This window comes from Arvicanthis niloticus, chromosome 17 (genome assembly GCF_011762505.2).
Source record: "Arvicanthis niloticus isolate mArvNil1 chromosome 17, mArvNil1.pat.X, whole genome shotgun sequence".
NCBI classification, from domain to species: domain Eukaryota; kingdom Metazoa; phylum Chordata; class Mammalia; order Rodentia; family Muridae; genus Arvicanthis; species Arvicanthis niloticus.
In genome coordinates, this window is record NC_047674.1 from 46,359,071 (window position 1) to 46,374,831 (window position 15,761).

At 43.0% G+C, this 15,761-nt stretch overlaps 1 protein-coding gene across 5 annotated transcripts in view; it reads right to left on the reverse strand.

Annotated features, from left to right (window-relative positions):
* Positions 1-2,751: 2,751 nt before the first annotated feature.
* Positions 2,752-15,761, reverse strand: part of Tfap2b (transcription factor AP-2 beta) — a 29,566-nt gene continuing 16,556 nt past the window's right edge. For 2 of the 5 annotated variants that reach the window (XM_034521458.2, XM_034521461.2), the window contains 5 exons: positions 14,668-14,887; positions 12,776-12,894; positions 10,168-10,309; positions 6,952-7,208; positions 2,752-5,915 (listed from right to left, as the gene is read on the reverse strand). In XM_034521458.2, the coding sequence (XP_034377349.1) occupies positions 5,854-5,915; positions 6,952-7,208; positions 10,168-10,309; positions 12,776-12,894; positions 14,668-14,887 (800 nt within the window). In that variant the 3' untranslated portion in view covers positions 2,752-5,853. The remainder of the gene's footprint in view (positions 5,916-6,951; positions 7,209-10,167; positions 10,310-12,775; positions 12,895-14,667; positions 14,888-15,761) is intronic. The other 3 variants (XM_034521463.2, XM_076915225.1, XM_076915224.1) reach the window with 2 other exon arrangements.

Consider the following 15,761-nt stretch of genomic DNA (forward strand, 5'->3'; position numbering starts at 1 on the left):
CGCTTCTGAGGACACATTACTTCTTTGGAACCCAATATCTAAATTTTGCAGTTCTCCATAGGGTAGCCTGTAGGCAACGGGGCGGAGGACAGGGGAAGCCAATTGGGCTACACCAACCAGTGACCTTGGGGAGAGCCTTGGAGAGACCCAAACTAGGAAAGTGGACACTGAAAGACATTGACGGATCTCATCTCGAGAGAGCCCTTGGGGTTATTTATGAGGCCCGATTTTAGAGTAGTGACTGCCAGGGACGTGAAAAAGGAGCCCACCCCAAGCTATGAGAGGAAATACAGTTGCAAGAATGCTGTTTATGACGATATAAATCAACACGAGGCTAGTGATATGGAGTATGGAGAGAGAGAGAGAGAGAGAGAGAGAGAGAGAGAGAGAGAGAGAGAGAGAGAGAGAGAGAGAGAGTTTTGGATAGAAACTAGGAAACAAAGTCATGGAGGAAAATGAATCTCACCCTCTCACCCTCCCGGTTCTACCCTACCCTTCTCCTGGTCAAACTCCTTGAGGGATTGGGGAGAAGGAAAAGAAAAGAGCGCACCGCCGCCGTCCTGGGTGGGGTCGGCTAGAGTCTTTCCCGAGTTTACAGGAAGACCATTAAAGGGCCAGGAAATACATGTAAATAAACAACTTGGAAGATTTATGGGAAAGACTTCAATTTTATAGGACCGTATTTATAGAGCTCCACTGGCTCCGTTATAAATAGATTAATGGGAGGCTAAAATTAATGGACTTGTGCGCTGCACGTTTAATTTCTGAGTCTTCAACAAGGCAGACAACCAGGGTCTGAACGCAAAAGGCAGCTAGGGTGTCTGGAAGCTGTAATGGGCCTTCTTGCAAAGGAGAAGATCCACAGGGTCATCAACTGCCTGGTGATCCCCGGGGATGGACACTGGACCAGTTGTTTTCAAATAAGGACAAGCATTTAAAATTTCTAAACCGTTAAACTTCTACCTTAATGAAGACCTTAAGCCAGTGATGGGTTAGAGAAGGGAAGGTAAGTTTTGTGGCTGCTCTAGAGAGCTCCAGGCACAGTGAGACAGCAAGGACTCCACCTCCAGTGCCTCTTAAGATCCCTTTGCAGGCAAGGTCAAAGTCCAGTGAGCTCTGCTGGAAGTCTTTCCTAATGTACTCTGTGGTCTTGTACCATACTGATGGTTGCAGCTTCCAACCATTTCTTCTCCTCCTCCCCATTTCCCATCCTCCATTCGTTTCCCCACAGTTATAGCCTCTCTAGGTCTGGAGTTTTGCTTACACAGGTCATTGACCTCTTACCAAATGCTGGTGGGAGAGTCATGCTGGTCCAGAGTTTGCCTGCAGGATAATAGATTAGTTGTCTCTCTGTCCAGGGCTGGTGTTCCCTTCCTGTAGGAACCTTGTCATAGAGTATAAAAATTACCCACAACACACCTTTTTAATCTGTCCATTGCTAACCAGCCCCACACTCTGTAAAGCAAATAAAAGGGAAATCCAATGTTAACACAACTGAGCAAGAGACTAAAGCACTTTCATAAATTTTCTTTTAAGCTATATAGATCGCACACCCTCATAACGACACTTCCTGTGGGATTTCTGTTTTGTTTTTGCTTTGTTTGCATCTTTTCTTTTTTTTCCCCACGTTCCTTCTCCTTTTATTTTTTGAGTCCATTGTTTACAGTTCTAGCCATAAAAACCCTCCTCCCTTTAAATTAATAAATAATATGAGAACTAGAAAGCCTCGAGTAAAACTGATTGGCCCAGCTCTTCTCCTTTTCTGTATAGGAGAATCTAAATGGACAAGGCTTCTTTGAAAAATGGAAAATTTATGAGAGGTACTATTAATTACCCAAGCACCAACTATATGTTACACACGCTTGTGTAATCTGAGCTCAGGGTGTACCATTTCTGTATTACGTACTGGTTGCTATTTCTGTTTTTTTATGATTACATTAGGTAATAATAGTGTAGGAAAAGACAGATAAAGCCTGTGATGCCCCAAGAGAGGCAGTGACTCGTATAAACTCTAGAATAACTTGAATGACTTTGCTTTCCTGGCCTCCAGGAAGATATTCCCACCTTGGGACATAATACAGATTGAGACATTCAGTCGCTGGAGCTTAAGGGGCTAAGCCAGAGTCCATTAACCCAAGTGAGAGAAGCTGGCTGCCTCAGAACCCAAGATAAGAAACAGCATTCTAAGCTATGAACAACTCTATTCTCTTCTTGGCCAAGGGAGCTTTTTCATCATTTACTTGCAGAGACCCTTACTGAGGAAGTGAGGAAGAGATTCAATCCTGAAATGGACCACTTAACCCCCAACTCCAAGAACCATTGTCTCCAACACCCAGTTTTGCAACGTATACCAACACCGCCTGGGAACACCTAGTTCATTCACCACCCACTGTAGCATCTTTGACTTGGACTCAGGATCATTCAGTCACCCAGGAAGTAAATATAACACTCCTTTTTTTTTTTTACAAGGGTAAAACAAACAATAAGATACAGTTAATATGAACTTTTATTACAAATATGATTGGGACTAGTATCCATTTGAAGTTTTAAAAGTAAAAAAAGCACCTCCTACTAGAAACAAAAGTGTTCATTTTTCTGATAAGCAAAATTTATTGTATTTCTGTTGTAACAAAAACACTGTATGTATACTTCAGGGGGTGCAAAAAGAAGAAAGTTTTTTTGCTATATCTCTTTTCTGTCTGCAGAATGAAACAATCTCCATGTTTAAGGAACTGAAGAGGAGAACACAACAAAAAACACAACAATCTTTTTATTTATGTAAATCAGATTAACACTGGACAATAAACCAATTTCTACCCAATACCATAACAGCTTGTCTATAAAGAACAGAAAATTTCAGATAGGATTCTAGCTAGGGTCAAGCGTTTTTTTTTTTTTTTTTTTTAAACCACCCATTCACAGAGGTATAGATTCACAGATAAATAATCCCAAACTACTTGCTCATCATATTTACACATTCCCATTAAATTAAGCATAAATAAATATATACAAACTTAACACGGATACCCTCCAGAGTGATCTCCAGAAGAGGCAGTTGGTACCTCTTGACTGGGTGGTCAAACCAATAGTACTGAATTAGAGGCCAACTCAAAAGGAGAACCAATTTTGGCATTTAAAAAAGAAATCATGTTCACTCTGCTTTTTTTTTTTTTTTAATGAAAACAAATTCCAATACTTCCTTTTTTTTCTTTTACCAATAATTTAATATACATCAGCAAAGGAGGAGAGCTCTTGTTTCTCAGAGCTCTTGAGGCAGTGTCTGATGGTTTAAGGTCATAATTTCCTCCCCACAGAATGTATTAAAAGTACAGGATATCAGGTATGGTGACAAATTTTCTATCAATACTCTAACCAAGGATAGGCCTTGTAACCATGAAGGAAGTATGTAGAAAAGCTGAGGGGTTGGGGTTTTCCATTCAACCAGTTTCCATAGGATATGAAATAACTGCTTAAGAGAAAGTTTCTTGGCCAATGCCAACAAAAGTCAGATCTTTGAAAGCCTGTTGAGCTCTTTAGATAGGGGTGGAGAACGTTAAGGATGAAGAGTAGGGAGATCCGGGGCGGAGGGGGGCAAGATAAGTAGGGGAAAAGGAAGAAAAGAAAGTTACTTCCTAGTTGGAACGAAAGTTAAAGGTCTCTGGAGAGGGAATCCTCACCCATGAACAAACCTCATGAGACCCGGAATACAAGTAGGAGAACGCTTGATCCAAAAAGCAGGGTCTACAAGAACCTCGGGGGAACTCCAGCAGCCAAGGGCTTACTCTTCAGTATTTAGGTTTTGGAACCCAGTATTTAGTAGGGGGGTGGACGGAATGCGGGCCTAGGGAAGACAGATTGCTACGGGAGAGGAGGGGATTGTAACTCACCTGTTTGGTTTGAAAACAAAACTCAAAGGGCCTGGCCTTAAATGTTTTTCTTGACTTAAAAGGCAAACTCTTGCGTTAATCCTGCTGTTTATTGATTTATAAACCCAAGGAAAACAAATCTTTTAATAACTCAATTATCAGATAAATGTAGCCGGCTTGGCCAAGGAAAGCATGGGAGCTGAAGGTCCAACCTGAAAGAGGGAGATAGAAAAAGGACGGAAACAGAAGACAACCCCGGAGCTGGGGGGGGGGGGGGGGGGGGGGAAGGGCTCAAGCCAGGTCTACCTAGTCGCACCTTCGCACCTTCGCTGATGCTCACAGAGACACCAGGAAGTCTAAGGGAGCCTACCTACCCAAGATTGACAGTTCTTCAGGAGAGTAAGTGTAGGGACAGTTTCTTTCCTGGCAATAAAAACACATGGAAGTTTCAAATTCCTTGGATTTTCCAAACTACAATGTCTCTAAGTGTAGGACCAGGAGTGACAGCTTGCGGCAAAAGGGCTTTAACAGAGCTCTGGGATACCTCCCCCCAGCAGCCAGTGGAGCGCAGCCCCTTTACCTACTCGGGAACCGGCCTTTCTCGGTTGCCTTAGCCCTTAGAGTGAGGCTACAGCTCTCGCCCCCAGCAGCTGCTGATTCTATGTCCTCAACACCACTGGGCTTCAGCGGCCCACATGTTCCCAGGACCTGCACAGTAAGAGCAAGGCGCATCCATCGCGTCTCTCGATGTCACACGCGTGGGGCGCGTTGCCCTGCAAGGAAAGGAGACGATGTTTTTCAATGTGTTTTCTGCTGGCCTTGTGCAATCAGAATTCAACTAATGCAAGCGTCCAGGCTCTCGGACAAAAAAGGTGGGCTTCTAAACTGAGGAAAGGTGAGAGTCTATAGCTCACACAAGGTCTTTTCTTTCTGCCCCTTCTACTACTTTCAGTGTGTCGAGGGCTGTGTCCTGAAAAACCTACGTAACTCAGAAGGAATAGGAGAGGAGATGTTGACTGACCTCAGTTTTTGTTTACAACCTTCATGGACCTCAAACCCACTGACTTTCCTTTTCCTCAAATAAAATCCTTTGAGCAATGCCCTCAGAGGGTCCCTAAAACTTCAACCCCTTCCCTTGCCTCAAAGTGGATTGAAAAAAGAATAGGAATACTGATAGTCCAGACTATTGGGGGAAGGGACTGTCTTTAAAACACAGAAAACATCTGAATGTTTATCCCAATGGATTTTATAAAGATCCCGTCTAGGTGGTTGAAAAAACACGTGCAGTGCACCCAAACTAAATATGTGCCCCAGTCAGTCTACTTGATCTCTCTAAAGGTGCAGGTTTTACTTCATGGTAATATTAATATGAGGTATGGTAAAAAGTTGAACTAAGAGAAGAGAGATACATTAAATGCATGGAGCTTCATCCATTGGGAATATTCCCAATATATCTGGACAGGAATTCAAAGCTGAAATACAAGCTCGTTCCCTTTGCTTTGTGCTTTGTGCTTTGTGGGGTGTGTGTGTGTGTGTGTGTGTGTGTACACCATTTTGTGCCAAAACAACTGTGTGTCTGAGAAGGAAAACTGTTTCATTCATAAAGCAGAGTCATGGTAGTTTGTAGACTTTCTTCCCCAATTACATCAGCAAAGCTGCTTTTTTTTTTTTTTTTCCAGTTACAACAACGGTCCCCAAAGAGCCCAAGGAAATGGAATTCATTTTTCAGTAAAGACAATACCATTAGAATATAGGTTCCCAAACAAGATGCCTTCCTTACTTGACTCCCTTAAAATGCATGCTGCAGTGCCCCGCCCCTGCTGGAATTCCCGAGTTGAGGTGTGTTAGCAAGAAATTCAAAGTTGCTCCTCAACACTGGCCACTTCCTAAAAGATTCTCTTTGAGCTTCTTTAAAGAAGTAAAACCTGCCGAGCTGACACGCAGGCTTTAACTTTAAAAGGATCAGTTTTTTCTTTTTCTCAGTACCTTATAGATTGTGTAGGAAGCCCAAGTCTTCTTTGAAGAAGCTCATAAACCATGCGGGTAAAGCTTTGGGAAACAGAAGAGAATAAATAGTACATACCCCTCCGAAGAAATTACATACTAATCAAAGTTTTCATGTTTTGTTTTGTCTTTTCTTTTTTTTTTTTAAACTATACTTCTAGATGGCACAAGTATAACAAATTAATATTCTCTGTGAACAGGTGCTGTCACGTCTGGGAAACTAGTAACATTTTCTGAAAGGAACCATGATGAATCTACTTATCGGCTTCGTCTGCGGCGGGAGCCTCGGCTCTCAAGCCTGGATCAAAAGCTAGAGCCTCCGCCTGTCCCCCTACCCCCACCCTTGGCCTCCCTAATTAAACACACCGGGGCGGGGCTGGGGGTGGCGGGGAGGTGGGGAGTTGGGCACAGGGGAGTTAGGAACGCAAGACGAGGTCTGGATACCAAAGGGGCTAACGTCAGAGAGCTAATCACACTGGTGATCACCCAGCTTGTTCCCGCAACGCTGTGAGGAGGGAGGGAGAAAGGGAGCAGCGGTGAGGAGATTGAGGAGAAATGGAGGGCGCGGAGTGCGAGAGTTTCCTTTTGAAAAAAAAAAAATTAAAATTAAAAATTTAAAAGTTCGTGCGTCTCAGTCAACGAGCTCTCAAAAGCATTGATACCAACGTTTCTCCAATTTTCTTCCAATAAGTTAGCGTGTTCTCATGTTTAGTCTCACGTTTTATTTTCCAAAAGGGGGATTCATAGTTTTCTTTTATTATCTGTATTACTAAACTCGAAAGAACCGAAGTGGAAATTCCGGACGGTTGTCTCCACGTGTATCTTGAAATAGACACCGAGAGCCGATTTGTTGCTCCGTTGTATGCCTCAGTTTATTTTTTTAAGTTATTTAGCTTTCTTTTTAAATTTTGATTGTATGTGTATTCTACCTAATATAATTCTTCCAAAGCCAATCCAATATGTTAAAGCTAAATTTATTTTTTTTTCTGTTTTCCTTTTGTATTTAAAACATTTTCCTTCTCTTTATTTTTTTTTTTTTTTCATTTCCTGTGTTTCTCCTCCTTGTCGCCAGTTTTACTACCTGGGCCTTCCCCAGACGTGTGCCTGTTAGTGGTGTTGTTCAAGAACATCTTGTCCATGCCTTTGAGCGCCTCGGTGAGATAGTTCTGCAGGGCCGTGAGTGCAGCGCAAATGGCCGGAGCACCGAAGCCGTGCGTGATGAGACTGAAGTGTGTGAGACAGCTTTGGATGCCGGGCTCCAGAATGGGGCTGGGCCGGCTGTTTCCGATCGGTGTCCGGTCCTGAGCCAGCAGATCCGTAAATTCTTTACAAAGTTGCCTGCGGAGGGGTGAGGAAAGAAGACAAAAGCACCCTCAGAGTTCTGGTCGCTCGCCTAGAAAACCAGACACTCACACAAGCCCCGAGGCTTCGGGGTCTGAGGACAGCAAGACTATCTTTCGCGATTCCGCTCCGTTTCTTTCCCTAGGGCGTTCCCTCATCCAGCAGCTGGGACTAGAAAGAACTCTGTGAGAGGAGGAATGCACCCCTCCCACTATCACCCCCACCCCAGCCATTTTCCTTCTCGCTGTTCCGGGACCACCTGTATTCTGCTTTAGGAAACTCTCTAGGCATTTTAGCTTTTGATTTTTGAATAGTCAATAATTTTTAGCTGTTACCTGGCACTTTTGAAAAATTATTTCCCCTTCTTCTCACCTGTCTTTCCAACCTCTAGATCTCTCCTCTCTCTCTCTCTCTCTCTCTCTCTCTCTCTCTCTCTCTCTCTCTCTCTCTCTCTCTCTCTCTCACACACACACACACACACACACACACACAACTGAAAGATTTAAGCCCCTCAGCCACAAGCCTGTCCCTGGCATAGACACAGATTGTTGTAGCCTTGCATGGCCCAGGGCAAAAACCTGTTTATTCTAGGAGAGAATGCTGATTCCATTCAAAGCAAAACCCATCTACCTGCAGCATTTTGGAAGAAATATCTCTTCCCTTCTTTAAAAAAAAAAATCCATGATCCCCTTTTTTGGGGGGTATGTGAGCTACTAAAAATTTTTGTGTAACAGGATGGTTGTCAATATAAAAAGATTTCCTCGTAGTTTAAATAAAACTTAGAGGTAGATGGTTAAAACACTAGGGATGATAGATTTTTATTTGTTGAAGGTTTTAATTTCCTCAAGGCACCTACAATTTAGAGTAGTACTCTCCTAGCCTTAGGAACCCCGTGTGTATGGATTGGGCTTATTTGAGAAATTTTTAATATAGGGGATGAACTGGAGGGGTTTAGCCCTGAAGGTCAAACGGCTAGGCTCTGCTGGCAGGCTGAGGCATGGCATCCTCTGAGGCCACAGCCTTTTCTCAGATTGGCAGGCGTCTCCTGACCACCTTCCTTCACCCAGCCTCTGGCTCTGTGGGATGTCAAGAAAAGCAAACATATGTAGCAAACCGGACCTATATAGTCAAGGAATGGTTGAAAGAGCACTTATTAACTAACAAGTAACCGGAGTCTCAGGTAATCAGGGCAGATTTCTGGGTTTGAAAGACCCTTGGGGTACTCTTCTCTGGGGTGCTTCTCCATTGCCCAGGGCTAGTAATGAGCCAAATGGGGACTCTTTTTCTCCACCCACTGACAGCAACAGAGAAAGATGGATATTCCCAAGGCCTCTGGATAAAGATAGAGTCTTTCTACCTTTTCAGGTCTCCATTCAAAATATATGCATATATCCCTGCAAGTGACTGTGCTTACCCAATAGAGCCTCTGTCAATGAGGTTCACACACGCCCAGGCTCTGACTCACCTCCCTTCCATCATTCCAATGTGAAGGGTTTGGGGATTGGTCCAGGAATGAATGAGTGTAGCAGGGGTCCAGGAATGAGTGTTGTGGGGAAGCTTCCAAGGTGATTCTGTTAACCTAGGCTAAAGAATAGTGGCCTTAAAAGTCATAAGGTTTCCAAATGAGGCTCCGTGTGTGTGTGTGTGTGTGTGTGTGTGTGTGTGTGTGTGTGTGTCTGGGAAGGGGAGAGTCAAATCATCCTTTTAAGAAAGAAGGAGGGCTTATGGATCTTGTCTATTTTAGACATGTTAGGTTTTTTTTTAATTACTTTATTCTTCCCTAACAACTGGCCCTTACTACCATATACCAGAGGAGGGGGAAGAGGGAAACCCACCTACAAAAAAAATCTATGATACTGCAAGATGAGTACAGTATTATACTGTACGTTGGAGGGAAACCTTCTAAAATGAGGGTGGGGCCAGTTGGAGGGAAACCATTTAAAATGAGGGTGGGGCCAGGTTTTGATCATTGGTTGAAGTCTTAACTTTGTACTCCTTTCCAATGTGCCCCCCAAAAGGGAAATTTTGTAATGCCGAGAACAAATGCTTAAGACTCAAGCCTTTAAAAATTTGCACAGCTCAAACCAGGCTCTGTAAGCAATTAAAGTTCTGGGACATTAATATTTTTTGACCCTGCGGAAAGGGGCAATCAAATTCCAATCACGTCTCAAAAACATCTGGACAAATTTGAGCAAATGATTTTTCAGCCTTCCATATATTTCTTTAAATTACGCTGTCAACGGAACAAACTGCGTCCTGGAACGCTAAATAAATGAACGCTGCTGTTTGGGCCGCGCCTGCGACAGAGAAACGTGCTGGTGTACGCAGCGCCGCCCACTGCAGGCCTGAGCTGGTCATAAAACATCAACAATATGACACTGAAGCCAAAGACAGGAGTAAATCAAATAAATAGAAAACCCACTGTAAATGCTCAAATGAGCTCTAGACCTAAATTTAGCCAGAGATTTACTGTTTTCCCCTCTGGAGTTGTAGTAAATTTTACAAGTCCGTGGGAGATGGCAAACAGCAACCTTGGATATGGAGTAATTAGAGCTGTGGGTAGAGATGGGCAACGCCTGGGTGACATAGAGGCACCCTGAGCGAATTCATATTGCTGTCCCCCTGATGGCAAGGGAGACCAGTACAAAGCCCAGACAGAAATATTTACCTAGGGATCTGAGAAAATCTGCCTGACACCTCAGAACTGTGTGTTGGGGGAACTGTTAAAAAAAAAAAAAAAAAAAAAAAACCACCAAATTCTCTTTGTAAAGGGAGAAGAAGAGTGAGATATGTTCATAGCCCCTCAAGTCTACTAGCCCAAGAGAAGCAGCTAGCTTCCTACCCAGCCTGTTGTGTGAAGACAAGGCTCTTTCAAGGCACTCACAGCACAGTTTCCTAAGTGTCCCTGGGTCAGGGAGGGAGTCCTGGACCAGTGCCCAGAGACTTGGAAACTCACTTGGTGGCCAGCAGCATATTCTTTCTGGAGTGCAGGTCACTGGGGTCTGTGTGCTGTCTGTTCAAATACTCGGACACGGCTTTAGCAGGAAACTCTGTTTCACAAATATACCCAAAATCCCGAGCTAAGTGAACAGCTTCCCCTGTAAGGAAAGCAGCAGAGAATCAACCTAACACCTGAGGCCAGGTACTACACAACAAAGTCAAACCTGAGACAGATACTCAGAGTAAAGGTGAACTTCATAACTCAAATGAACAGGACAAATCTTATTCCACCAGCCTCTGGCTGAGCCAGGCTCTAAACAGACACCGCCCCCTCCCAAGAGACGTGGGGCTTCCTGCAGATAACTCACATTGGCTTAGAGGGAAGTGGCCTTAGATTCAAGAACCAGCTTACAATTTAATTTAGACATTCGGAGGAGGGATATGCTACCCACACTCCTCTCTTCTATTTAAAGCACCAGTTACACCTGCTTGAAATAAAATTTAAAAGTCACCACCATCTTCCTACAGTTCTCTTGGCAAGCAGTCTCATATTTACAACTAATATGCATAAACAAATCTACATATGTAAATGTTGCTGCAGAGTAATAACGGTAGGTAAGTGTGTGTGTGTGTGTGTGTGTGTGTGTGTGTGTATGAGAAGAGTATTTATATTCTGCAGCAAAGTAATTATTTACCCTGCACTCTCCTTGCTGTTTTTGGTCTTCTCCCTTTCAGAGATTTTTGTCATCCTCCTCCTACTTAAAGACCTTCTACTGTACAAATATGGAAGTGCAGACATTGAGTCATGCTAGACATTCCACAGCTTGCCCTTCTGCATATGGTATCATTACCTTTTCCAAAGCACAGCCTTGGGGATTTAAAGAAAGATCACAAACAGGATAAAAAAAAAATAGGTGTGTTGGATTATCTCATGAATACATTATTTTGAGAGAAAATGACTTACCCTTAAAGATATAATAACAAAAGACTTCAAGCATGGTGCTTACAAGGATTCATTATACCAAAAATTACACAGCAAATGCTATCATTTCAGGGTGGTTTCAGTTTCTTTTTCTTCAAAATCTTTGTCTCATGCTAACATTACCTTGCCTGTTTTCAAAATGAGATTTTTGATATTAATGATTCCCTAGAAGGCAAAATGGAAGGCTAGAGAGATGGTTCAGTGGTTGAGAGCACTGACTGCTCTTCCAGAGATCCTAAGTTCAATTCCCAACATCCACATGATGGCTCACAACCATCTATAATGGGATCTGATGCCCTCATCTGGTATGTCTCAAGACAGCTACCATGTACTCATAAACATAAAATAAATAATTTTAAAAAATAAAGGCAAAATGGAATACCCACATGCTAAGAAGGTTCAACTGCTACCAAGTAGAATTTTAAAATGTGATGACTTAAGGCCTCTGGTGGGAGAGTTCAAGTAAAAAAAAAAAATCTTTGCCTTAAAGATGATAAAAAGCAAGACCAATAACTCCTTGATCTCTTTATAATCATCATCTAAGTAATATAAGACATAAGATGCTGTCCAGCAAAAGCCAACTTCCCCCAAGAGTCATAATACCACATCTACTACAAAAACAGGACACACAAGAAAGATTCCAGAGAAAATTCACCACCGGTCTTCCATGTGTACCAACTGTCTGTGCTTCTTGTCTGTCTCCTCTACACATTCAACTGTCGAGGTTCTTCCTCTAGACGACACAGTTATTAATTATCACAGGCCATAGATTTCATCTCAAAACCCAAACTGACAGACAAATCAGAAGTTTCTCAGTGACATTATGGAAATTTAATTCACAAGTAATGAATTTGCCTTGAAGTTTCAACTTTCCATGTGTTTTTCATAACTCCTGCACAGTTTTCTCTTAAGCATCGCTGGACTTACAAAGGTGTCAATAACTCATCAAGTCCAAGTAGGTAGGGTGGTCACCAGCTTTAAAATGACCATTAAGACCCATGAACACTATATGTTTTTACACTTTTCAAGTTTTATTATGTTTATAGGGGGTTGAGTATATCGAGGTGGAGGGGGACTAAACCTGGACTCTCTCTCTCTCTCTCTCTCTCTCTCTCTCTCTCTCTCTCTCTCTCTTTCTCTCACCTTGTGGGACTTGAAGATGGAGATCAGGTGGTCAGGCTTGAAAGCAAGTGCCTGTATCCTCAACAGTCCCCTGCTGTGTGCTAGTAACACTTACAGATGAAGTTAGTGGAGGGCAGAGAGCTTTGATTGCAGTTTGCAGGAGTTCAAGCAGAGAATGCTTTAAGTTACTGTGACAAGGGAAGTGACCCCTGCTCTGACTTAGAGACTGGGCCTGAGCCCTGTTCAGAGGATAGGAGATGTATATGTATATGTATATGTATATGTATATGTATATGTATATGTATATGTATATGTATATGTATGTTTGCTTCCCTATAACTGCTGATCCCCTCTAAGTAAAAAGACCTATAAACTTCTCTCCTGCAGCCCCTTGTCATCTTACTCATAAGGACACAGCAATCACAATGATTTCCAGTTAATCATGAAATGTGTAAAATGTCAGCCTCCAGTGGACACTTAAGCTCCAACACTTGGTGAAATAGCCACAATCCTTGCTTACCTTCTACCAGGGAGGTGAGTAACGTGACATTTGCTGCTTTGCGCCTGCCCGCGGGTAAATTCAAACCGATTTTTTCTAGCCTTTCTCTCAAGGATCTCCCCCCATTTTTCGATTTGGCTCTGCAATGGCAAGAATTAACATTCTGATTAACCTCAGAGTGTTCCTGAAACAAAGTTTAGACTTAGCAATCTAGAGCCCAGTGGAGCCTGAAGAGGCTTTAACTTGAGGTTAACACTCCCCCCACACCCCCTTCCTTTCAGTTATTTGCTGATAGTTTGCTGAGGTTTGCTTAATTTCTGCAATACAGAGCATTAAAAAGCAAGTCTTGATTTTTTTTTTTTTTATATTCTGAGGGGGAAATTATACCAGATGGGAATAATTAGAATGTAGGGCAGTGGATTCAGAAAAGGTAAATATTGCTTATCTCATGGACCATGGACGAGCACAGGTTCATTCCCTGCCATGGAGCATGTGAGTAGACAGAATCCAGGTAAACTTTTTGAAGGGGAAAGAAGGCAAGATCCCAGAAACCACCAGGCTTCTAAAGGAAGAATGGAACCAAAAACTTTAAAGTTTTAGAAGGGGAGAGAAGACTGACTTTTGTACTCAAATGATGTTTGTCGTCATGGTAACGACAATTCCAAGACTTTTGAGCTTGTTAATATGAGAAGCACTTTGTATTCACTATCTCAGTACATTTTGTACACTCATGTTCAACAACTGAATTAAAACATCCCCACTCTGGATACCAAGGTGGGGGGTAATGCACACCTTTAAATCCTGGCACTTGGAAAGTGGAGACTGGCAGATCTCTGAGTTGCAGGCCAGCCTGGTCTACAAAGTGAATTTCAGAACTGCCAGGGCTATACAGATGTCTTAAAATTAATAATAATCATAATTATAATTAAAAAAACAGCCTGACTATGAAGCTCAAGAGACTCACTTGAAAACTAAACCAAAGAAGGACAGTAGAAGAGAATTCAAATTAAGAACATCCCTGGGTCACGCCAACACTTAGGGTCCCTGTAGGCTCTCCATATCCTCTAAGGACTGGGCAAAAATAAAAGGAAACTAGTTATCATGTGTGAACCCCGTTGCTGTATTATTTAGCCAGCAACTTTTAGGAAAGAAAGGGATGGCAAACATAAAATGGGTTTTAACTTAAGAAAGTTGTATCTCATGCAAAGCCCCTTATCAAGGACAGTGCCAAGGATCCAAGATGTTGGCAAGGACTGTTGCAAAGGGAGGGGAGGGAGGCCATTTCTTCCTCTATTTTCACCAGGAGTCTGCTCACGGGTTGCAATTTTGGTGAGCAACTACATAGCCCCAGGAAATGACTACTAACAGTTATAAAGTACTATTAATGTTGTGAGATGTGATACTATTGAAAGAAGGTCAGATCTAGAAAAAGATCTTTTCAAAACTAGTCTTTTAAAACTAGTAGAGTGGAGAGGATATGGACAGCATGCTGGAAACTGCCTTTTCTGTTTCAAAGGAGAGTGCTTGGTGGGGTGAATAGGTTCTGGGTTGAACTCAGGCTAAAGCCGCAGAGAGTTCTTGCAGTTGAGAGTCTTGCACTGGCGAGAAAGTGAAAGGTTGCCAGTTCCGAGTTCTCAAGGAGAGTTGCACATGCGCAGTGTGATCTGGCACTGGTAGAGCGTTGGTTGCAGACCAAAGGTAGCACTAGAACGCTAGACCCCCAACCTCAACCTTCCTGCTGCTTGATACTGGGGGATGCACTTAGACGCCGGGTTGCTAGGCAACCGAGTCAAACATTCTCCCTCAATCTCCACCATTCTCCTCCACTAATAGAATCGTGTGTGTGTGTGTGTGTGTGTGTGTGTGTGTGTGTGTGTGTGTGTGTGTGTGGTGTTTGTTTTATTTTGTTTTACCTTCTGAGGACGCCGCCCAGGAGAGACGCATTGAGGCATTCAGGGGGCGAGAGCCTTCTCTGAACTTCGCCCACAGTAACTTTGTACTTTGAAGTTGAACTGAGTAGAGATAAACGGCCTGGGACTGAGCAAAATACCTCGCCGGTGTTGACTGACATTCCTCCCAAGAAGCCATCTTTATTCATCATTAGAGAAGTCACAGATTTGGGAGGGACAGGAACTAGAGAAAGATGGAGAAAGGAAAAAAAGAAAAACAGTTTCCATAAAGGTGACCGAGCTTCATTAACATTAACCGATGGTTGATAGGACTGGACGAGTCATCTGGGAAAGCCAACCCGGGGCAGCCACCAAGTGGAAAGAGTAGGGCGAGGCGGCCCCAGTGGTTCCCAGCTGTATTGCGTTCCCAGTGCTGTGAACCGACCCAAATGTCAGCATTCCTCTGGAAACTTACCCAGACCAGAGGACATGTGAGAGACGCTTGCCATAGCCCAGTTAGACCTTGAATATTGGATCATGCTGTGAACCTAGACAAAACCTATTTGGTCACCTGCTTCTTCTGTGACCTTGGACACCTCTAAGACATCCTGATCTCAGTTTCCTCGATGGTCCTCCCCAGGATAACACTACCTCATTAGGTACTTGAAGGTGAGGATCAACATCATCGTTCTCTGAGAAAAACGACTAATGCCAATGATCTTTATGGAAATTCCTGCTCTCTGACTGGAACTTGTCTAAAGTAAAAAAAAAAAAAATCACTAAAGATGAGGTGTGCTTGGGGGTTGGCGGAGGAGGGAGGGATAAGAACTGCCTTATAATAAACCCTATTTTCCCCCACATAAAACAAGAGCAAGATCCATTTAGAAATGTACCCAAATGTTCATCTTCAGTAAGAGCGAAGCAGTGACATGAATTTTGTTTACAAATTAAGGCACCGGCTGGTGGTGATTGTTTGGAACAGTTATGATTTACAACAGGTGCCCGGATCAATCAACCAATCACCGTAATTCAGATGAGCGGTGGCGGTCGTGCCTTGCCCCAGTTGTTTCGTTTCAGCAAGTAATTGATAACAACCCACACTCAAGGTATGTTTTATG